We start from the raw sequence: 23,648 nt of genomic DNA on the forward strand, positions 1-23,648 counted from the left end.
AAATCAGTAAATATACAAAAAAAAAAAAAACAGTAAATTGATACCCATTGCCATATTGACCAAATGAATTTACTAGTGAATGGTCTAAACAATAGTGTATTTTTTTTTTGTAAATGAGAAAATGCACTAAAAAAATTAATGGTTTTCATATCTTGCAATAGAAAAAATGCAATTCACTAATATAAAATGCAATAAATGTAATAATCCATTTTCTCCATTGAATTCTTTTATTGTCATATGAAGCAGGGTGCAATCTTCAATTTGAGTTTAAATTAATCTCAGCATAGTTCAATAATTATTGACTCATCATGACGCTGGCATATCCTAACCAGAATAACCAGCGTGCTAGGCCTGCCCCAACCTCTGCTCAAATCCAGAAGGTGAGTGAAGTTTTCCTTGAATATATATGCTCGTAATAGAAATTATATTGGAAATACCTATATATGTGTAGGTGCCTTGTTTTTTAAGTTATTGGAAGTACTTGAGTTATTTTAATTGAATGATCTGAAATCTATGCTTGCATTGCCGCACCCTTGATTTGTTTTTGTTTCTTGATATTTGTAAGTTATTCCTCCATTGTATTCAGTTATTCATCCAGTGTCAAGCATTTGAATACATGTAGCTGTTATGCTCATGGTAACTTGAACTTGATTGAGTGTGAGTAGCATGGGAGTCTATAATTCTTTGAGTCCAGTTTCAAACTTGCAATGTTTAAAGTAGGAAACGTGCTAGCTCTTGTTAGCAAAATTCTCCCAGTGGAAACTTGCATGTACTTGATGACCTGAATTGTGTCCCTAACATTCTTGGTATTGAAGAATTTTGACATGTCCATTGATTGAGACCAGAGGAAGCTATAAACTTGAGTACAACAGTGAGCTATCAGTTTAATTTTTAAAACTCACAAAGGGACTTGCAACATTAGTCAACTGACGCATATATTTACTTGTTTCGTCAATTACTTTACTTGATAATTACCTCTTTCTTAGTCTGAAAAATGTCCTCCAGATGCTGGATGAGAACTACCAGCTCATCAAGACCATCTCTGAGTTCCAGAGCCAAGGAAATGCTCATGAATGTTATCAGTAAGTGACAAAAAGAGAGCTTCAGTGAACTTTTGGGGTAAAATTTAATTACTGGAGTAAATTTATCACTTAATTACTTTAACAAAAATGTAGATATATGTATAGATCTTATATTTTTGAATTAACTTATATTGTGGACTGGTGTTAATTTGTATAAAAATTGGCTATCTGAGTTATTAGGGAAAAATCTCTAGCTTTATAATCTTCATTAATCATTAATGATTTTCCTCAATCATTCAATTGTTGAATATGGTACATATCAATTTTGATCAAGTAACCACCACAACAAGGTAGACATCATCTTGAGGCCTATTCACTCTTACCCTTCTGACAGAATAATTATTTCATGTACTAGTTGAGTCTTGGACCCTATTGTTCTCCTGAAAAGATTAGGTATTTATTCCAGGTAGCAATTGATCCTCTGCCTCTGTTATCCTTTTGACAACTTGATTTATTTCAGGTACCAGTTGAGCCTTCACCACAACTTGACGTACCTGGCATCATTTGCTGACACCAGTCAGAACATGGCTCAGCTCCTGCCTGTGAGTGATTTCCATATATAATAATTAGTATCAATTATTATCAAAATAAAATCTAAAAATAAATTTTAAAGACTATAAGAAAATTAAGAATGACTGTCCTATTGATAGTAGACCTTGTATATACAAAACTGAAGGCCAAACAAAATGATACTTCAATTCTAAAGGGTCTGATAGGGAAAAATTGGGTTCAGGTGTCATTTGCAACTGGAAGCATTTCATTATTTACTGAAACATATTTTGTTTGAAATCACTTGTCATTAAATGCAAAAAATTTCATTGTATTCATCTGTGAAGATCAGGCAACTAATGCTACTATCTGAAGACAAAAGACAAATACCTCTAATCTCCTGCAAAATCAGCTTATTTAGTAAAGGGTCGTATGCTGCTTGCATCTATTGAATAATTCTCAGAATAGTCACAGGCTGCACACAACGCACCTCCATCAAACACCGTCATGCTGAAACAAAAATACTACCCATAAAAGCACACCTCGACATCAGAGGAAAACAGTTCCTAGCTGCAGTCATAAACAACGCAGAACACCCATGCTACTACCTGCGCAACCACCGACGTACACACAGACAAATAATGATAACCCCACACAGATACTACACCAACATACTAAACAAAGTACCCCCACCCCAAGGCAACACCAGCACAAAAAACACTTGCACACAACTACGACGGAGAATGCTAGTGCTGGTCGGCAACAACAAAGTCTTTGGACACCCACCACCTAACAGAGAATCTAGGCACAGAAACCCAGCTCTCAAGACTGGAGAGAGTACACATAGCCATGCTATGCTGTAGCCACCACCCTTCACTATGACCTTATGACGAGTTCGGGACTTCCTAGTCCCTGGTCACGCTGATGCGCTGCCTTCATCATCCTCCATCTCCCAGTCATCGCTAGGCAGGTCACACCGCCCTCTGGTCCTGGATGTAACGTTGGACGTGTTCTGTCTATTTGCCTTCTTTTGGGCCGGCTGGTGCAAGATGCTGTTGCTTGTCACTTGCTGAGGGTAGTTTCCCATTACTGGACAATCCAGGCTCTTTCTCAACCAGTTGTCCAGTCGTCTCTTGAAAGTTGCAAGGGTGAATTACCCTCCTCTCGGCGCTTTTTGCAGGACATTAAAGAGCCTCGGTCCTACAACGGACAATGATATCTCACGGAGAGTCTGTACTTTGGCCGCGGCTCGGTTATTAAATGGGGGAACCCTGCAGTCTCCCCCTCCTTTCATTGTGACGTGTCACTATTCTGGAGGTCTCACTCTCAAAGTTGGGAGCCAGTCCAGTTATCATCTTCCAAGTGTACAGTATGATAGGTATACCTTTCTCTTCTCCTCTCCATTGAGTACAGTCCCAGGTATTTCAGCCTTTCCCAGTAGTTCAGTTCAGCTCCCTCATGCCACTAATCCTGTATGTGAAGCCCGCTGCACTGCCTCTAATTTCCGCACCGCACCCGCCTTGAGTGGCGACCAAAGTTGGCAGCAATACTCAAGTTTGGGGAGCTCAAGGGCTCTGAAGAGTGTAATCATTAGTGCTGCTTCTCTCGTTCGAAATGTCCGCCATATCCACCCCATCCGTTGTTGGCTGCGCCCGACTATTTCCCCAATATGGGCATCAAATGTGGCTTTAGTACTCATCAACACTCCAAGATCTCGAACTAGTTGCTTCTCCTCAATTTTTGTGCCATCTGATGCAAAGTAGCAATGTGGCATCCCGATCTCTGTGCGGACTCTGTATCTCATTACTTTGAACTTGGTGCCGTTGAACTGCATATTGTTCACTAGGGCCCAATTGGTAGATTGACGATAGATCATCCTGCAACCTCTCGCAGTCTAGGTCAACAAACATACACAAACAGAATTGGTCAAGCAGACTCAGACACCTGTCCATCCTGCCAGGGAGCTCCCCCCACAAGCACACACATTCTCCTGGAATGTCCGCTCTGGCAGTATCTCAGACAACACCACCACATAAAAGGGAGACGAGGGAATCACAAAAACAACAACAACTGAATAATTTGAATGGCATAATACTGATATGTTTGCTAAAAAAATTCTCAATGGGTGGGCCCAATTTAAACTGTCCGCAGATTGTTACATTTATAGTTCAGGGGCCATACTTTCAAAACTCGCTAAGTGAACGTAAGTACTTCAGCTCTATTTTCTTGTCTATGATTGGTGGATTTTGCATGAAAGGCCGTCAATGATTGGCTGATGAACTTGCGATCTCTTACCTCTTATTGAAAGTATAGACCCTGTGAATCATTGCACATCTGATTATTGGCCCAACATTAATTAAAGAAAAATGGGTCATGTTCAGGGAGACCGATAGATGTATATGATTCCAGTTTATTTGTCATCTGATCTCATAGACAACAACTAAAGAGTAGGTATCTATTCAAAACAAGATACGAGCGGCAGCTCTCAAAGCAATGAGCACCTAATCAGCCCCTTTGTGTCCAATAGTGGCTTTTACTTCTACCAAATTCATTACAGCCACCAACACCTGTGGGTCAAAGCAACAGTGTGAGCGGAGGTGGAGGTGGTGGAGGCAGTGATGGACCTTCCAGTGGGCCTGTGAACCAGGGAGGTCCTCCCGGGAGCCAGCCGGGTGCTCATCCTTCTTCTGTTGCTCCAACATACTCGTCTCAGCAGTCAGGCTACCGTCCACCTGGCCCCCCTAGCATGGGACCTGGCCCACCCAGTATGGGGCCTGGTCCTCCCAACATGGGCCCAGGCCCACCTCCTCCAGGAGGTCCTCCTGGTGCTGGCTTCCGAATGCCATATGGACAGCACGGACAAGGCTCTCCTTACTCTCCTCAGCCTTATCCTCCACATCAGGTAGTTGAAAACTTGCTCTTCACCGGGTGTAATGCAGGATATGTTCATCAGACCTCGCCTCAATAGAGGATTAAGTTGTCAGACCTTCCCTGAATAGAGGATTAAGTTGTCAGACCTCCCCTGAATAGAGGATTAAGTTGTCAGTCCTCCCCTGAATAGAGGATTAAGTTGTCAGTCCTCCCAACCTCCCCTGAATAGAGGATTAAGTTGTCAGACCTCCCCTGAATAGAGGATTAAGTTGTCAGACCTCCCCTGAATAGAGGATTAAGTTGTCAGACCTCCCCTGAATAGAGGATTAAGTTGTCAGTCCTCCCCTGAATAGAGGATTAAGTTGTCAGACCTCGCCTCAATAGAGGACTAGGTTGTCAGACCTCGCCTCAATAGAGAATGAAGTTATTAGACCTAACCAATTTATTCAAGCTGCTTTCATAATTATTTCAGCTGGGCTGACTTAGTACTCTGTATTGTAATTTTCTCTCAGCATTGCATTGACTCTCATAGCTGATTTTACATGTTCCGGCATCTCAATTTGTTTCATAATTTTTGTGGGCAGGCATTATTTTGTTCAGAAATGTTAATTTACTCTGAATTCAATGTACTTAACCTACTAGCCATAATAACGCAATTTGATGGGTTTGACAAGAACGGCACTTAATGGCAGGTTACTCAAATTTATATAAAATGATAATTTTTCAGTTATTATTCCACATAATAATTGTATTTTATGTATCTTATATCATTTGTCAATTTATGGTTAACACCAATGCGAGGCAGTTAAAGTGGACCGTTGCAGTAGTGAGTCTCTTTTACCTCTACCTGTTGGTGATCGTGCAGTCAAAATTTATGCTTATAATAAGTTTTATAAAGTCCTAAAAGTATTCTCGTGTGCAGTATGGAGGTCAAGGTGGCTACCCCAGCTCGGGCGGGCCGCCCTCTGCTGGCCCTCAGAGCGCCAAGGGATATGGAACTCCACCTCCGCCCTCCACCTCCACTCCGTCCTCGTACTCATCATATCCTCCTCAACCCAACCAAGGACCTCACTCCTCGCAGGCTCCTCACCCATCCCAGTCCCCACATTCAGCAATGCCTCACTCCTCCCTTCCTCACGGTCCCCAGCAGAGCTCTCAAGCTCCTCCTTCGTCGCAATCAGGTCCTCCATATGGTCAGCAAATGTCAGCCGCTTCGCCTGGTGACTATAACAGTCAGCAACCGTCAGCCTCTGCTAACACCACTGGTCCAACAGCTGGCAACCACCAGCCTTCCAGCTCGTCCCCCTTTAGCAGCAGTGGCTACCCTCCTTCCTCGCAGCCATATTCTCTGCCGTCGGGGCAGCCTTACCCTCCTCCAGGGCAGCCTTATCCTCCCATGTCAGCTTCAGCTCCCTCTGGTGGCCCTCCATCATCCTCCCAGCCAACTCCTCCTCCTGCTTCTGTTAACTCTTCATCCTCGTCATCCACTCCTTCCCCCGCTCCTCCTACTGCTCCTCCAGGCCAGTACTCGTCTCAGCCTCGGCCTTCTTCAGCCTCCCCAGCTCCCCAAGCTGCATCGCGCTCCTCATCCACTCCTCCTTCTCAAGGGTACACTGGCACTCCTCCGCCAACGGCGCCCACTCCTCCCACTTCCCATGCCCCTTCTGTGGCTGCTCCACCACAGCACTTCTCATCCGCCGCCCCTCCCTCCAACTCCCCCTACCACCACCAGTACCCGCCCTCCTCCCAGTACCCGCCCGCATCGCAGTATCCCCCACCACCGGGGCAGTACCCTCCACAGCCGCCCTACTCGCAGCCATACGGATCGTACCCGCCGCCTCCTGGGCACCCCGCTTACCCGCCGATGCCTAACAGCCAGGGTGGCTACCAGGGCCACAGCAGCGGGTATGGCCAATACCCCCCACCGCCCCCCGCCTCCCAGTACGTACAGTACAGGGCGCCTACTGGCCAGCCTCAGTATACTGGCTATGACCAGGGACGCTATCCTGGCTACCAGGGCTCTGGGCCGCCTGGACCGCCCCCTGGCTCCCATTAGTGTACTGAGTTGCCACTTGAGATTGCCGACTCTCATTTGTTTATTATGGACCTTTAACTTGGCATCTTGACACTCACTAGTGTGCTGGGCAGCTTCCTACACTCCGTAGCAAATAAGCATAATATTCTACTTTACATTACCTACTGATTCTCACGCAAGCTTTTCCCAATTAGGTTACAACAATCGGATAGTGGAATTAAATAAGACGATTATATTCCAATTGTTCATGCGCAGCCAATGGATGTAGCCTCATGCTTGCATCTATGATACATAATTAGCTTGCTAAACGTCTACCAAATAAGGAATATTTTGTGGCATGTCTATGCGTAACAATTTTGATTTTCCTCTATTTCAAAGTGGCTAAAAATTTTAATTTATTTTTAAAAACTTAATAATGATATTATTTGCTATTTCCGGATTTTTATTCAATTATTGGCGATGAAAATGATGTGAACCTCCGCACATTTCATGAATTTAAGATTTTTTGTTTGGATGTCGCAATCACCATTTTGCTTCAAATTTTTGGCTCATTATTTGGTTTTTATTATATTTGGCTGATTGTTTATTATCCAATAACTAGGTTGGTTACTGTTCTGGTTAAAAAGTTAGAAGCAGTATTTTGATCTTTCTTACTTCTATTATTTTATATACCTATGATTTCGGTGAACAAATTTGCAACTACAATAAATGCGGTGTGAATATACCCAGAAATATTACGACTTCCTTAGTGAGGCATGAATTATTATTGTAGTTGAAAATTTAGCGTGAACATTAATATTAAAATTCCAGATACCTAGTAAGCACTAAAATCGACGTCGATTCTAATTATCAGTATTAATGAAGTTGGGTTTCAACTGAAGCTTGCCAGCTGTTGGCAACAAATTAAGCTTGGAAATGTGATGGAGTGAAGTAAACACCTCAGGTAAACAGGACCCTCGTCTGTAATAGTTACGATAACATGAAGCGTGGCGCCGTATGTTTGAGGAGCGAAGAAAAATTAGACGCATCAAGTAATCCTATGTTGATATTTCTGCGAATTCTTCTCTGTGGATCGGCTGAGTCATTACCACCGATTATTGTGTACCGTACACAAGCACGTAAATGTAAAAAAATATCTCGTATGAAATAAATGAAAATGAAGTTCGTATGAAGTTCTCAAATTAGACAATTTTTGAGTTTTCAGTGGTACGGAATTATTTTGTAATTTAGGTGGTGGAATTATTTTGTAATTTAGGTGGTGTTATAGGAGCCGCTCTAACAACGTTTCTAACACCGAACGATTATAAAAATTGGCTAAGTTGATTGAGTAAATCTTGAAATGTGTAGTGAAGTGGTCGTTGACGTGAGCTAACTTGTGTCTAGCTAGTAGCTAGTTAGGCTAACTTGTACAAATATTTTCTTCTCGCTGGTTGTGTGCTTAGCAGGTGTTGGTTATACCGATTAATTGAAGCGAATAACTGCTACAGAACGGGAATAATGTAATTTTATCCAACTTGCATTTGATGTTTCTATTGCGTGAGAATTTCCAGTATAAAAAGCGTCTAATTGTTACTTCTGGCCAATATTTCTTGATCAATTTTATAAGGAAACTAGTAACATTTTTGTATGATATAAATTTTGTTACTGATGTGCCCAGTTCTCATGCTTAAGTCAACTCACTTTGAATGTTTTGATGTGTATCAAATCTTATTTTCATATTATAAACAGATTTCATCCTCTATATGCATGCCCGAAATGACAAGAACGTGATGTCGATAGAATTCTAACTTCCACCATGATTCCCGTCACTTGATTTCATTAGCATGCGCCAGTTGTATCCCTAAAATATTGACGTAAATGCATTGCCGTTACTGTAGTATACAATATGACATTATAAAAGTATTCACATTATCCGTTAGAGTAATTGTGATTGATATGAACTATGAATACGCCCATACTGATCAGTTGTAGTAAAGGCTTATGGCTGCTTGGGACAAATAGGAAATGTGTCGCTTATTACAATAACCACACCTTACACGACTGTCTCGTGTTCGTGACATGCTGCATCTGGCGTCGCAACCGATCGAACTCGACCTACCACTAACCAAGTATCCAAAACGCTGAAAATTTATAGTTCTAAAAAAACGCAATGATTGCAGATTCTGCGGTGTGAGTGTAACTCGCGCCAATTCTGTACATGAAGTTCGTTTTTTTTCTGTATGGAACGTTGATCTAGATAATGACGTGATGAATAAAATAATCTACGGATACATTTTCATTCACAAGCTGTAGTGGAAATGATTGCGGCTTTCTTCCTTCTCTATTTATACTTGATTATCTTCATTAAAACCTGGCAAGACCTGAGATTCCATCAGTGACAACACGGTGGGTATAGAAGCAACTTAAGGTTGCTGAATTGAAATGCAACGTATCAAGTGTTAGCTTTTATTACACGTTTTCAGTAAAATTTTCCACGACAGCGCGGATGTTAGAGACCGAAAGCGACGACGTGGCCAAAAGCGCCTCAATTAACAGGAATGTCGAGAGAAAAGGTTAGGCGAACATAGCCGTATATGAATAGGATTAGTACAAAAAAATTCAAGAATTGCCAATTAAAAAAAGAAGCAGCGGTATTTGCTGAACCCCGACACAGAAAAATTAATAGTGCTCTAAAATTAAATAATTATATCGTCTAAATTTTATTTGGGTCTGAAGTGGTAACACAGAACGCAGAGGACATTTGAAACCATGTTAGTTACTTGTGACCAGAACACTATCCGCCATCTCAACGCTGCGCCGAAATCATGATGTCTGCGAGAGGCAATCACGGCGCTAAATAATCGAAGGCATTTGCAAGCAAAGGCTTCCTTGACCAACAAACAGCTACATAGGCATTGAAAAAATAGTAAGAAAATAATAAACATGATCCCAAGCCGAAGGTCACATAATCAAGAGCTGAAGTCAAGTTCGATACAAATATAAATAATAAAAACTACTAAGATAAGGACTCTACGACGGAAGAAAAGGCGCATCAATTTATTTGCGGCGCCCTATGGGTGTCGGCACCAGAAAGCTCACCACAAACAAGTTCTGATAACAAAATTGTGACAGCGTCCTCTTGCATTGGTGCGGACGAGTCGCTTAGGAAGAAAGCGCTAACATTACCCAAGAAACTCATCTTAATGACACAGCCAATTACGTGTTCATCAGCCGCGTGACAGCCTCGTGAATATGAGCACTCACTGAAATACCTACGCATGCATGAATTTACACATCATTACCCATACATTGAACAGCGTAAACAAAAAGCAAGACAGTACACATTGTCAACTAGGTAATCTTTTCGCTGTAATAGAAGGAATTCAAAGAGCGCGTCCGGTACCATAACAGCGACTGACGAGGTACCGTCCATTAAAAGAAGTATCGGACTTATTCCTGGAGTTTTACTTATTTAAAAGCAATTGAAGATTCATAGGGACGACGACAACAGAAAAAATGTTGTCGAGGCTTCAATCGTCTGACCTGCCAGGCGTACCGAGATAACACTGTCTCTTGTTATGTTCTAGGAAATAATCTCGAATTTGCCGAGTGCTGGCAGTCCTTTTACTCATATCATAATCAATACATATGTCTTCAGGAATACGACCCTCATCATTTTCACGGAACAAATGCATCTACAAGAAAACATGGATGACACGAGGATAGATATCATCAGAAGGATAAGTACTGAGATATCTATGAGAGTTACGGATAATTATTATCGTAAAAGGCGTGATATATTGCAGTGTTATCCACTGGAACAAAAGACGTCGACTGTAACTCTACGCTACGTCATCACCTCAACATGAATATTCCAGTTAGCGACTACAACACCAATAGACCAACTGAAACAATAACAACAGCTTGCAGTGTACATAGAGCCTAGATAAATGCTACTTGCTCAAGACCTGTTCTCGAAATCGACAAAGTGCAATATAAAATGTTTACATGGAAAAAATATTGCGGGATGAGCCACCTCTAATTGCTAGAGTATCTTTAACTCAATCAAAGTAATGTACTTTTTCGCCGCTAGGTCACAAAGTTTCCTGTGAAGCTATGGGAGAAAAAACGAACGAGTGATTATCAAGTGCAAGTAGATCTTTCATTGATATCCGATAAATTTGAGCAACTCTTGGTTCGCAAAGACATTCAAGTTTGTAGAAGAGGTAACAATGGAATAAGGGGATTTTCAGGTGACAGCGATATCACGACCGAAAATTGTTTCATTTAAATATATATAGCTTGAATAGGTAAGGAATATGAAAGAAGAGACACTATAATTAAGATAATGGGGATAACCCACATCGTTCAGAGGAAAAACAAGGCCATTTGAATATATTTTAGAAAAGGTCCTCACAACATCACACCAACTAACTAGTGCGTTATGAATATAATCGGGAATAATTTTGATTTGCTTGTTACTGAAATATTTCATGATTTGCTAATCAATGCACGGCATTTAAGTGTGTCGTGATTTAGCGATCAAATCACACTGGCAATTCTTACCTCCGGACACAGAAGTGGAAAGAATTGTAATGTAGCCCATTGAAGTATGGAAGCGTATCCTTAAGTAAAGCAATTCTAGCATATACTACAGACATCCGATAATGATTATTAGTTGGAGAATTTTTAGCCAGCCAAATGAAAAGCAAAAAGACAAATTGAACCCAGAAAAAGTCAGATTATGATCACGAATCACAGATTATGGTCACGTGGCAGATTATGATCACGAATAAGAATGGGCCTGATATCCCTGTAAACGCACAACCAAAAATTCTAATATTATCGTACAAAGTCCTCCCATTTGTTAGGGAGTTCTGTTAATGTCAGACTCAGCATCAACATGCAAAAGAGACACCGCAGTCCCAGCAGATATGAGCTCAAGTGTCATTTGTATCCTGAACAGTTACAAGCAAGGAATCTTACGGATAGAATAGAGAGGAGTGAAAAATGTGGGGCTATAAGGAGTGACTAATACATAGAAAACTCGGTTTTCTTGCCAGGAGCGATTTTCACGAGTAAATACGTATAAACGGAGAGCGATATAATCACGAGGGATGTACAACTAGTTACCTTGAAGAAGGTTTTAAAAGGGAACTACGTATACTTAGAGGGAGGGAGTGGCTATTACTTAGCAAGTTTGTCTGCCCACCACGTAAGCACGTTAGAGTAGAAAGAATTGCTATTGCAGGTATGGTGGTGTTAAATAAAAGTACGGGGCAAAGTGGAGGTCAGGCGTCAGCGTAGTCACCTAATCAGTACTCTTCGTCTTCAGCGGGAGGGGGAATGTCTTCGTCTGGTGCGGCGAAGCCATCCTGCACACAACAAAATTTTTTTAATTTAACTATTACTAAGCAATCATTGAAAACCTGCTATGCGGGTGAATATAATCTCTTGTTGCAGCACTTCAATTGCAAAAATATACTGGATTTATTTCATAACGTTCGAGCAAAATTTGCAATGGAGATTTTCCTCTGAATCATCCTAGCTTATGCGGAGTCATTTTTAAACGAAACCTCACTAGTCCATAGTATTGATTACAGCCTACATCTTTCATTAGGAGTTTGAAACGAAGCTTCCAAAAAAGGGGGAAAAGTCTGGGGCTTCTGGCGTCTGTGTTCAAAGAATTTATTGATGAACCGTTCGACGAGTATAGGTACTTGAATTAGGCACATTTCTTCTCTTTGTATTTGATCGCAAAAAAAAATTCTTACCGGAAACAAGGGGATTAAGACAAAAAGTTAGAAGTACAAATCAAAGATAATTCTAGTTTTAAAAGAATCGAAAGACTTACCTCCGTCGCGTAAAGAATGTCGAGTATTTTTTGCACGGGTGCCACAGCTCCGTCCTCCTGTTCTTGGCAGAGCATTTCTATTTCCCGCAACTTGCCGAAATAGAAATCTCTTTCTTTCTCAAGACCTTGAACCGTTATTCTCATATCCATCATCTGCACAAAATTTTATTTTGTAAACTACGTTCATTGGAGGTAGGTAGAAAAATTCAAATTAATTCATTTTCGAATTCAGCAAATGGAGAGGAACTTGTCTTTGTCAGCGCATATGGGCTGACAGGTTACTCTGAAAAAATACCAGACTTTTATATAGAATGACGAAACTTGATTCGGAGTGGCAATAGAGGTATGCCAAGTGTTAACATTTTTTGTTCGTCCAAAGTTATGATAAATGCTGTAAACACTTATTTGATAAGCAATTTTAGCAGCAGAGTAATTTCTAGAGGAGTTGAAAATTGCTTCAATACTTGGTTCAGTTAAAATACATGAGTAAACATTAAGATAGCTAGACGATGTTGCTACTAATAAATAGATATTATACAAAATTTCACATGTTAGTATAGTCTTCCTTCACAAATATATCGGGCCTGGCGGAATTAGATACTAAGATGTGCCGCAGGAATTGAAAATGCCTTGATATTTTCACCAGTTAAAACTACGTACTTAAGAATACCTCTAGAAGCTACTAAAAAAATAAGAAACTTCATTAATATGACATAAATCATACCTGCTTACTAGCAGGAAGCGCAAGCAATGTTAAGTTAAACCTAGTGCAACTAGAGACCTGGTACTATGCTAACAAGCAGAACTAGAGACCTGGTTCTAGGCCAAAAAGAACTAGAGACCTGGTACTATGCTAACAAGCAGAACTAGAGACCTGGTACTATGCTAACAAGCAGAACTAGAGACCGGGTACTATGCTAACAAGCAGAACTAGAGATCTGGTACTAGGCTAACAAGCAGAATTAGAGACCTGATATTAGGCTAACAAGCAAAACTAGAGACCTGGTTGGTGAGCTCCTCAACTTGCTGGTTGGTGGCTGCGTTGTTGCGGGGAGAACTAACGCTCGTTTTGTTGCTCACGCCGATGCGAGACGCGGTGGGCGCGCGTCCTGAGAAGAAAAAAAAAAAGCATTATTTCTCGCGGCTGATCTTTAATATTCCTAGTGTTGGTGTGTGATAGGTTGAGATGAGTGGACGTGTTCTTTTCAGAAATGGGTTTGACTAAAGACATCATGAAGGTGAATAATCGGCAACAGTAGCATCACAAATGTCCATACAAACCAAATTTACATATTGATTGGTGAAGGAGAGATATACTTCAATATTATTCTCAAATATCTTCATATTCAAGGATTACGGTACCTTCACATATAAGAAACTTCTCAAAAGTTGAAAATCTGATTGCATATACAGGTAGTAAGCATGATTGTGAATATACAAAAATCTTGTTTAGAACATTTTTTTTGTCACATGATGCAAAATGGTGTTACAGGAACACTGGGAACCTCATTTCACATCATGTACCCACAAAGATTGTTCTAAACTAGAGATAATTTTATTCCCAATCATGACGTTTCATCAGGATTATTAGAATTAAGAGATAAAAAGGAAAATTTAAAAAATAAAGAAGTATCCCGTTAAATACCTACTGGATATAAACACGCAGCACATAGAAGCAAATGTGGAGACACAAGCTCGTGCAGCAATAGGCATTTGTTAGTCCAAGCTACTTTTTATACAATATAAAATACCACAAGACAACATGATCATTAACTGCCTGACTTCTGATACTTTAAGATGATTATCTACCAAGCTACCAAGATAATAGGATGATTACCAACCAAAATACTGAGACAATAGGATGGTTACCTACCAAACTATTGAGGCAATAGAGTAATTACCAACCATAATACGGAGACAATAGGATGGTTACCTACCAAACTATTGAGGCAATAGAGTAATTACCAACCATAATACGGAGACAATAGGATAGTTACCTGCAGCAGGTCGGGCAGCAGGCTTGACAGGTGCCACGGTGCGTCTGGGCATGGCAGAGGCCATGCCACCCCCACCTCCACGTCCCAAGCCTAGAGGCTCTCCTCCTCGCATGTCCAAGGCATCATAGTCGGATCCGTCGTAATTTGCATCAAAAAATTTCTTGAACCACTGGAAATAAATAGATAATATAAATGAATAAATTCTACCTAGCATACAAACTTGACATTATAAGGAACACATGTAGATGGTCAATTGTTTTAGATCTGAAATCCGGCACACATTGCGTCACAAGACCATTTTCATTTTTAATAGCAATTAATTTAAATTTAGAAAAGGACGATTAATTGTTCACCAGGTCCTGAAGTGGCATATATATAAACGACCTAAGGCACTGCAGCTGTGCAGCAGGACACAATAAAGGCTTGTAACTAAATGATCATCATTCAACCAACATTCTTATCAACATACCTGCAAAAATTCAAAATTGTCCTGGAATTTTCCTTTTATTAACTTGTCAACGGGAACAATCTGTAACAGGAGAGAAATCAGTAGTAAAAAGAATCCTGGTATCAACACAAAAAATTTTAAAGGTACAATTTTTCTGTATCCATTTAAATAAGTTTTTGAGGAACTATGAAATTTTCTTCATACAGCAAAAAAAAAAATTTATATATAACTCAGTACTCACTGCAGTGAGTGACAGAGAGCGCATTTTCTCATCGACGAAAACTTGAGGTCACGGACAGACAGGGCGAGCACAATAGTGCATTTTTTCCATAAATGAGAAAATGCGCTAAAAAATAACAAAAAATCCTATGCAAAACTTAAGTGATCTGATTTTTTACCATAACAGTGAAATTACTTGAGCTGATAGTGACATACAGTGCAATGTGGTGTTGATGCAAGGAGGGCCTTTACTGAGCAAATATAATGATCAGCATAAAACGTATAAAAATTTGCTGTACCAAAAAATAAGTATGAGTGAATAAAGTTGTTGATCAAATTCCACGGCAGTGCTTTTATCAAAGACTTTCCTTTGATTCTTTTCTCCTGAATATTCTGACAAAAAAAAAAATTTATGGATGTTAATAAGATTTCTTTGAATTTCATCAAGACATAATTGGGATTTATTACCTTGTCAACATTCATTTTCTTGAATGCTGCTTGCAAGAGTTTGTAGTTGTTGATGTATTCATGCTCCAAGTTTGTGTTGAACTTCACTTTCTTCAGTTGAATGGAACCTGAATGAAACCATTATTATTAAAACTCACACCTAAACTCAACATAAATTTGGTCCAAGTGCTGGTCATTGACCAGATCACAATGACACATGATTTAAAGACACATAATGTAAGCATCACGCGGTAAAAACACAAGTAGCTGAGCCCAGAAATTAACCACTTATATAACTCATGTGGGTCATTTGGTATTTTCTTTCTAATTTTTACTTTTAATAAAATTCCCTCGTTTGTTAATAAGAGAGAATTGAGAATTCTAAGCAGAAACAAATGAAAAAAAGTATTGTCACACTGCTCAGATGAAAAGTTGAAACACTTAACTTTCACTCACTAAATGCAAGAAGTAAATGGTTTAATTGAACAACTTGAAAAGTTTCAAACTCACCAGGGAACATCATATCCATAAACTGGCAATATGCAGACCCTGAACAGAGCTCTTCAACTTTGCTGAAACTAGCAGCAAGGCTGCTGTTTATCCATGACAACAGGTCATGTCTGCTCAGGTTATCTGCAGTAGAGCTAGTTGAAAAAACATTCACTGCCATTTCTAGAGGTAGAAGTATCTGGCAACAAATTCAACAAGATAAAAGATGATGGGATGTATTTTTAAGTAATTGGACTAATAGCTTTTCTTCTGGATGGAACATGCAATGCATAAATATTAATTTTGAATTCAAAAATTGTAAATGAATAGTTAACATTCAAAAATGAAAAAAAAAATTCAGCATAATTGTCAGGCCTGATTTAAGAAACAATAATATATGTTGGTATAGTTTGGCAGAAGCTTTTCTTTTATGCAAGTTTGATTGAAGACCAGAGCATGCTTTTAGTTAATAATCTTCTTATTCAATGAGTCTTAACAAAATTTCTAGCTGGTGCCGTATGATCAAAAAGCAGGTTACCAAATAACATTTTGATGGAATGCGATATTTCAAAAATACAATTTTCATTATCAAGCAGGTGAAGGTATTGCAATGCTTTAAATTGTTTTATTTTCATTTAACACTTGAAAATTTTTTTTTCATTATCTGTCATGCTCTTGATGTTATTAGGGATGATTCACTGTACGACTCATTCTTCCACTTTGTAGCCTCTGTTCATCTGGGTTTGGTAGAAGACCATTGTGATGGTTCCATAAAATATTGCTTTATTGTTGGTTCAGTTTTCTCTCAATCAGTAATTTGATATTTCAGTGTTAACTGTACTACCGTAAAATGGGGTTACTTTGACCACTTTTCGTTTTTTTAACAAAACTCCCAAAACTCAAAAAGTATTTGACATAGAAAAATTTTGTCAATGGCCATCAAAGGCCTATAGTCAGATGGGGTAAGACAGGACCGAAATCACTAACAAGCCTGTAGCATCTATACCATGAATAACTAAAAAACCTTAAACCTATCACAAGGTGTAGTTATGCAATAGGCTTCTAAGCTACAACTCAGATGTTTTGCATCTAACATAGTTTTCTGTACAGATTAAGGGGACCGTCTAACCTAAATTGGAGATAGCCTATAACTCCTAAAGTTATTATCCGATCATCATGAAACTTCACATTCAAACGTAAAATGTAAAAATAAAAACATTTTACTTCTATGAATTTTTCGAAAAAATTGATAGAAAACGTGATATTCATAGAAAACGGAAAAATAACGGTTAAAAGATAAAAATTTTGACCAAAATACTCCATGTACTACACAATAATATATTCATTTAAAAACTATTTTTAATAAACTGTAGGGTAATAGAGGACCATTTGTGGGGTAAGACAGAACCATTTGTGGGGTATGATAGGACCACTTGTGTGGTAAAACAGGATCATAAAGTGGTCCTGTCTTACCCCATGTCCGGTCCTTTTTTACCCCATTTTAGAATACATGTCAAGTAGTGATGGTAGCAGGTAGGAATGCCTAGTATGTCTAAAAAGTTGCCTACTACTTGAGGTTACCTGCCTACATCCACAAACCTGGCCAAAAAATTTTTTGTCATTAGACAGAGCTTATTTCCCAAACAGGGTTGACTATTTTGTGACCCTTCTTTACATAGGTTTTCTTTAAAAATTAACCAAAAATTCATTATTTGCAGAAGAGGGTTGAAACAAACACTGAAATGACAGGCAATGATTGCCCTAACATATTCTTTTGTCAAATTGAATTCAGTGCAATTAGAATGCATGCCATGGGCTGGTCCTTTCTTACCCCATGAAAGCTGCGATCCTGTCTTACCCCATTTGACTATAATGCTGAGGCTACGTAACACAATAGAAAGATTTTAAAAGTTTGCATATCTAATAGGTTAAAAAATTAATAATGTAACCCACAAAAAAGAGCTATGATTTAAAGCCTCTCGGAGTACCCCCTCCAATTTTTTCATTTTTTGGTAAAATAACTCCAGGTTTTGATGCATTGTAGTAGAACTCTTCTAGTTACATATGCAAAAGACAAATTTTAGGAAAGTGAAATAGTTTGCAAATGGGGGCGCTGCCCCCCAATGGGGGAACTTTGACCACCTAATGGCAGCCGTGACGGGCTAACATTGACCGGCTTGTAAATTAAGTTAAAATTACCATAGGTACCTATATAACATATTTTATGTTCGATACACCTATTAATGATTTTTTCTTTATGTTTCAGACTCTACAGAGTCTTACATATGGTAATTTTAACTTAATTTCCAAGCCGGTCATGGCAGTCAATGTTACCCCGTCACGGCTGCCATTAGGTGGTCACATTTTGCCCATTGGGGGGAGGTGCCCCAATTTGCAAACTATGACACTTCCCACAAATTTGTCATTTGCATAAGTAACTAGACAAGTTCTACTACAATGCACCAAAACCTGGAGTTATTTGAAGTTATTTTACCAAAAAATAAAATGGATTTTACCACTCAGTCAAAGAAACCCCAAGAGCTGGGGTAACAAAGACCATCACTTTTTTTGAAATTAGATCAAAACTATAAGAGGCAGGAGCCAGCAATTTATGGTGAGTAAAGCTAGAGTATAGACCTGTATTTTGCATGTTCCAATTCAAGTTCAACTTATATAGTAAAAAAATGGCATCATTTTAAAAAAAGTGGTCAAAGTTACCCCATTTTATGGTACTTAATTAGGCTTTTAATCAAGAGCTACTAAGCTTTTAATTACAAAAATTTTGATTTTAGCACACAGCTCAAAACGAGCTGTACGTGTCTAATTCCAAGCTGTGTCGGAATTAGTTTTCATATGTCTAAAACCATCTCTTAACTTAATCATCTATTAATTTATTTACTACTTGGAATCAGCAAATACAAGTATACTCGAAGTTGAAGGATTCCTAATATATTCACAGACTTATTTAAAAGTCTCAAACCATAATATTCTTTCTTTCTAGCCTACACAAACAGTTTATCACTATTTGGTAGAGCAAGGTCTACTATCAACTTTGACACATTTTTCAATGTTCTCACTGGGTGATGTGCACTGTCTCTCTTTGGATCTCAACATTTTCCCACCAGCGGCCCAGACCTAGTGTTTTGGCAATAGAAGGGTAAACGCGGTATATTCTGACACATTAAGGACGCATCGAGAAATGAAAAACTATAAAAAAAACGTATGTGTTACGTAAGTTCTGTTGCCTTCACGTGACTCTCAAAACACTTCCCTACACGTCAGCAACGATGAAACGTCACAAAATGTTGCCATATTTATTAAAAAGCCTTTAGAATGGAAACCTATCAAATCCCTATATTCCGTCACTGTGTGTGGCAATATTTGACACGTGGTGAGTCGTATTGCGTCAGCGCTTCAAATTTAACTGATACGTAATGCCGACATCCACGTATTCGAATTCCGTTCGCTGTGTAAGCTGTATTGGGATACAACACGGCTTTGAATTAGAACACTAACGAATATTGAACACTACTTAATTACGTTTTAATTAACAGCTATTAGGCTTTTAATTAAGCAAATTTCAATTTTTGTACAAAGCTTGGAACGATATGTGTGTGTCCAATTCAAGTTGTGACAGAATTAGTTTTGATGGATCTAAATCCATCACTCAACTTAATCATCTATTAATTTATTTACGACTTGAAATCAGCGAATACAAGTTTACTTAAAGGATTCCTAATATATTCACAGACGTACAGCGATCCCTTGATTAACGCGGTAAATAAATCCCCGAGTTTTACCGTGTTAAGCAAAACCGCGCTAATCAAACTTAAGAATATATGGGAATAATTATAATGAATCCTCAAAAATAGCAAAGGAAAGGAAAATTATGTAGTTTAGCATGGAACTAAAACAAAGCTTAATATAAAGGAAAAACTAGAGAAGTGACGGAATTACCTACGATGTCGGAATATACCGCGTTTACCCTATGGCACATGCCACATAGTAGTGACCATGGTGCAATTACATATCAATTTTAAATTACCTTAGTAATTTGAGTTTTGTGAACGCCGACCTTAAATTAGAGGAGCGCCTTGCAGCCTCCGGCAGACAACCTCCCACGCTGACAGTCTAGATAACACTGCCTGCGGCAGTGCAGCTGCCAGCTGCGCAATGAAGATTGCGCTCTAGCAATACGAAATAGTCTTGGAGTGGAAACACAGTCTTCAGAATGTGAAATGACTCTAATCTTCAAGATCATTTATAAATTAATAAAAGCAACATTCTTCCTTAAACAGACACTGGTATGCACAGAAAAACTTTCGCTAATAATAATTATGACCTCAGTTACACGTTTTTCTTCGTAAAACATACCGCTTTTTGCTTTTAATTTGTAAATGTTTTGTTGACAGGTACAATGGCGAGCTGTATTGCACTTCACGATTGTTTATACAAGTTTTAAACTGAAATACTCAGTAAAATTAGAAAATACTTGTATAAAAGCCGATGTCTATTATTAAAATTCATAAAAATTATTTAAACATTACCCATGGCACGTTTCAAATTATAAAAATAGAAAAAGCCACTCTAATGACACTTCACTGGTAGAAGATTATTGACACCACTCAAAGTAAATAAAAGGATCAGGATGCAACTCGACAATCGAGTTCTCTTAAAAAAAATTGGAAACAATTTTTCATGTGAGAATTACATTGTTCCATTACATTTTTAAATAATCTCCTTAGATTTTTTATTTAATGATAGTAATTAATCAATGACTACTTCCCAATACTTATTTAGATGTCAATAAATAGCTTTGTTTTAATTGGCTTCTAATCTGTAAGGGAGCTGAAAATTAACTTTCAATGAGCTAAATGAAATCAAACGATGAAAAAATTATGACAACGCACAAAAAATGATAACATCAATCTATAATTTAGTTGTTAATTATCTCCTTGTTGTATTAATTTGGCAAACTCGTGCGTGCGCAGATGGTAAAAAGTGGCCATAATTTGCTAAATAATATCAAAGGGAACTACTTCGAAGTTTGAATAATATCAAAAAAAAACTACCCTTCATTTTATTAGGTCAAGATTGGTTTCAATTTAAAAAAAGTATACGTGGAACATTTTCAGTGGAAATTTGTCTCAGAACTGTCGATTCGATTCGGTCTACTAAAATTTACCAGAATTTCCATTGCCTTTCGAAGTTCTTCAAACAAACCTTAAGTCAAGGGTATAATTGTTGTGATAAAATTATTAAACGAGAGAATTATGAACAAATAAAAATTAGGAAGGAAAAAAACACTTGAATTGCTTAACGAGTTTTTAATTTAAATAGCAATGAGTTGTTGCCATGACTAGCCTATTTAGATTGATTGACACATTATTTTGTTGCAGAATGGCAGCCGATAATCAATATACATAGGAGATAAAATGTATGTTTTGAAAGCGAAAATATTAATGTAAATTTAAGGCTTTCAACCCTTTTAACGCGTGCAAAATTCTTTTAAGTGTTGTCTACCTTATTGTCCTTTGTTTATAGTCCATTACATCTATAGTCCACAACTGGCGCGTAATTAATTCACGTAAATTGTAACAGTTTTGAAGTGCGTTGACTGCTAGGTGCTGTTCTTACTCCGATCTCCAGTTTCTCCTCAAGTGGATTAATGATAAGTGATAACTGACTAAGCTAGTCATCATTTTATGAGCATAGAACTTTACTAACTTAGTAAGTAATATTTATTCGTGAATCGTGATCATTCCTGATAAGTTGCATCCAGTAATCTACTTTCATATCTCCTGTAAATGGCTCCATCGCGTAAGTCTTGTAGCAGTTCTCCCTTTCTTGGCTATAACTGTTGACTGATTTATGCTTTCAGTGCACCATTCTGAAAAAAATTAGATTAGGATCAGTTTGTTAATGAAAAAACTAGAAACCTAGTGGGAAGCAAAAAACCTAGATCTAGGTTTTTTTCTGCTTCGGAGCGCCACAGTGCCTGCGGAGTGCCTGCTGGAGTGCTGGGGCTAAATGCCCAAGGATTTGCTAAAAAACCACCATGGTAGTGACAAACCTCGGATTTCTTAGAATCAGTTCATTTTTAATTTCCTCATTTAGCTACTCATGATCATAGTGGCAAAGCAGAGAGTTTTTTAGACTCTCCCTCAAGTTCATTTTTGATTCCTATAAGTAGACCAGTAAAGTATCCTGGATACCAGCATTATCATACATAAAAAATTGGCTTAAATCTTGAGCAACTGAGGAAATTAAAAATGAACTGATTCTAAAAAAGCTCTGGTTTGCCACTATGCTCATGATTTAAACCAATTTTCTTATGTATGACAATGCAGGTATCCAGGATAATTTACTGGTCTACATATAGGACTCAAAAATGAACTTGAGGGAGTCTTAAAAAACTCTCTGCTTTGCCACTATGGCCGCCCTATGAGTATGGCGCACAAAAGTATGACATCACTAGGTAGGTATGTCACTATTTCATCCATCAACAAATGCATGGAACTAAGACAAATCTTAATGCAAAGGAAAATTTGAGAAGTGTCAGAATTACCCACGATGTCAGAATGACAGAATATACCACATTTACCCTATCATTGGTCATTCGGCGTCGGCCTATGTAGCTATTTAGCATTTTAGCTAGCTACTCACCTTAGCCGTCTAGCAGAAGAATGAACTTTTTTTAGAATAAAATATGCAATTCAAATTATGCTACTGAGAATAAAATATAAAAACAGCAAAATTAGTGAATCCAAAAGTTGAACCCTCTCAACAGGACAACAATCACAACAAACAAGACATGTTTCAGTTCAAAAATACTGATATCAGTGATATGCCTATGGCCCGGTATGGGGCTCACTATGGGCCATGGGGAAAACCATATTTCACGTTTACTCTAGAAAAAATTGTTTACAACCTCATGGTTCCCTTAAATACTTATAAAAATAAATTAAGTTTATCTTGTGGAGGCTTATGCACAAATATGAATACCTTTGTCAGTAGAAATCGGACCATCGGCGCACACCCACTGCACAAATGAACGCGAAGCCGAATGTGTAATTTTTGTGACTCCACAAGGTGACTCAGTCAAACTTTTTTTGTTAATTATAAAAAATATTATTTAAAGGAATACAGTTACTTCATCCATCGTCAATAAATAATAAATATTTTAAAAAAATACTTCTCGTTTTTTTTGCCGGTTGACCGATGATAACTACAGCAAGAAAATGCATGCGTTCAGTTAGCAAAGAGATTAAAATAAATGTATTCCTATTCCACCGACAATACTGGCTTATTTTACTCACACAGAGGTGGGACAGTTTTCAAATACATCATCTCAATCCACCTTCTGCCTTAGTGTATCATCAATTGATTTCAGTGTATCAACGCATCATCAGCAGTCCATTCAGGAGACGCTAATATAAACTCGTTGGATAAGAAGATCTGAATGTCCCCTAGCATCTCATAATTCAGCAAGAAAGGCTTCTATTTCAAATGGGTCTTACCCCTACATTGAACGGCAGCTAAAATGGGTTGTTTCAGAAAAGTAGCGATGCACAAAAAATTCTATGATGTTAAGCGACTTTAGTCGTTATACACTCGTAATTTCAATTTAGTCTCTCTAAAAGGTTGCAACTGAAGCAACATATCACCAATAATACCATTATCCTCTTTTCTTCAAGCTGGGCATCAGCATTTTAGCGTTCACACTATCAACTTGGCA

The 23,648-nt window shown here is 38.4% G+C and overlaps 2 protein-coding genes across 2 annotated transcripts; one reads left to right on the top strand and one right to left on the bottom strand.

Moving 5' to 3' along the window:
• The first annotated feature begins 224 nt into the window (after positions 1-224).
• Positions 225-6,558, top strand: LOC108678161 (basic proline-rich protein). The gene is made up of 5 exons (XM_018166511.2): positions 225-380; positions 1,006-1,082; positions 1,543-1,624; positions 4,129-4,473; positions 5,365-6,558. The coding sequence occupies exons 1-5, from the start codon at positions 309-311 to the stop codon at positions 6,496-6,498; spliced, it is 1,710 nt and encodes a 569-aa protein (XP_018022000.1). The 5' UTR covers positions 225-308; the 3' UTR covers positions 6,499-6,558.
• A 2,350-nt stretch (positions 6,559-8,908) lies between these two features.
• On the bottom strand, positions 8,909-16,213 carry LOC108678162 (microtubule-associated protein RP/EB family member 1-like). Its single transcript, XM_018166513.2, has 7 exons — positions 15,932-16,213; positions 15,443-15,549; positions 14,777-14,836; positions 14,308-14,476; positions 13,313-13,419; positions 12,311-12,463; positions 8,909-11,831 (listed from the first exon to the last, which is right to left on the bottom strand). The coding sequence occupies exons 1-7, from the start codon at positions 16,089-16,091 to the stop codon at positions 11,772-11,774; spliced, it is 816 nt and encodes a 271-aa protein (XP_018022002.1). The 5' UTR covers positions 16,092-16,213; the 3' UTR covers positions 8,909-11,771.
• Between the last annotated feature and the right edge of the window lie 7,435 nt (positions 16,214-23,648).

Source organism: Hyalella azteca, unplaced genomic scaffold (assembly GCF_000764305.2).
Source record: "Hyalella azteca isolate HAZT.00-mixed unplaced genomic scaffold, Hazt_2.0.2 contig2099, whole genome shotgun sequence".
NCBI lineage: Eukaryota > Metazoa > Arthropoda > Malacostraca > Amphipoda > Hyalellidae > Hyalella > Hyalella azteca.

Excerpts from the sequence above, each read along its gene's own strand:
- LOC108678161 (XM_018166511.2), top strand. The coding sequence starts at position 309 with ATGACGCTGGCATATCCTAACCAGAATAACCAGCGTGCTAGGCCTGCC. Across the intron at positions 381-1,005 it reads CCTCTGCTCAAATCCAGAAG|ATGCTGGATGAGAACTACCA; the intron begins GTGAGTGAAGTT and ends AATGTCCTCCAG. Across the intron at positions 1,083-1,542 it reads AATGCTCATGAATGTTATCA|GTACCAGTTGAGCCTTCACC; the intron begins GTAAGTGACAAA and ends GATTTATTTCAG.
- LOC108678162 (XM_018166513.2), bottom strand. The coding sequence starts at position 16,091 with ATGGCAGTGAATGTTTTTTCAACTAGCTCTACTGCAGATAACCTGAGC. Across the intron at positions 15,550-15,931 it reads TATGGATATGATGTTCCCTG|GTTCCATTCAACTGAAGAAA; the intron begins GTGAGTTTGAAA and ends GGTTTCATTCAG. Across the intron at positions 11,832-12,310 it reads ACATTCTTTACGCGACGGAG|GATGGCTTCGCCGCACCAGA; the intron begins GTAAGTCTTTCG and ends TGTTGTGTGCAG.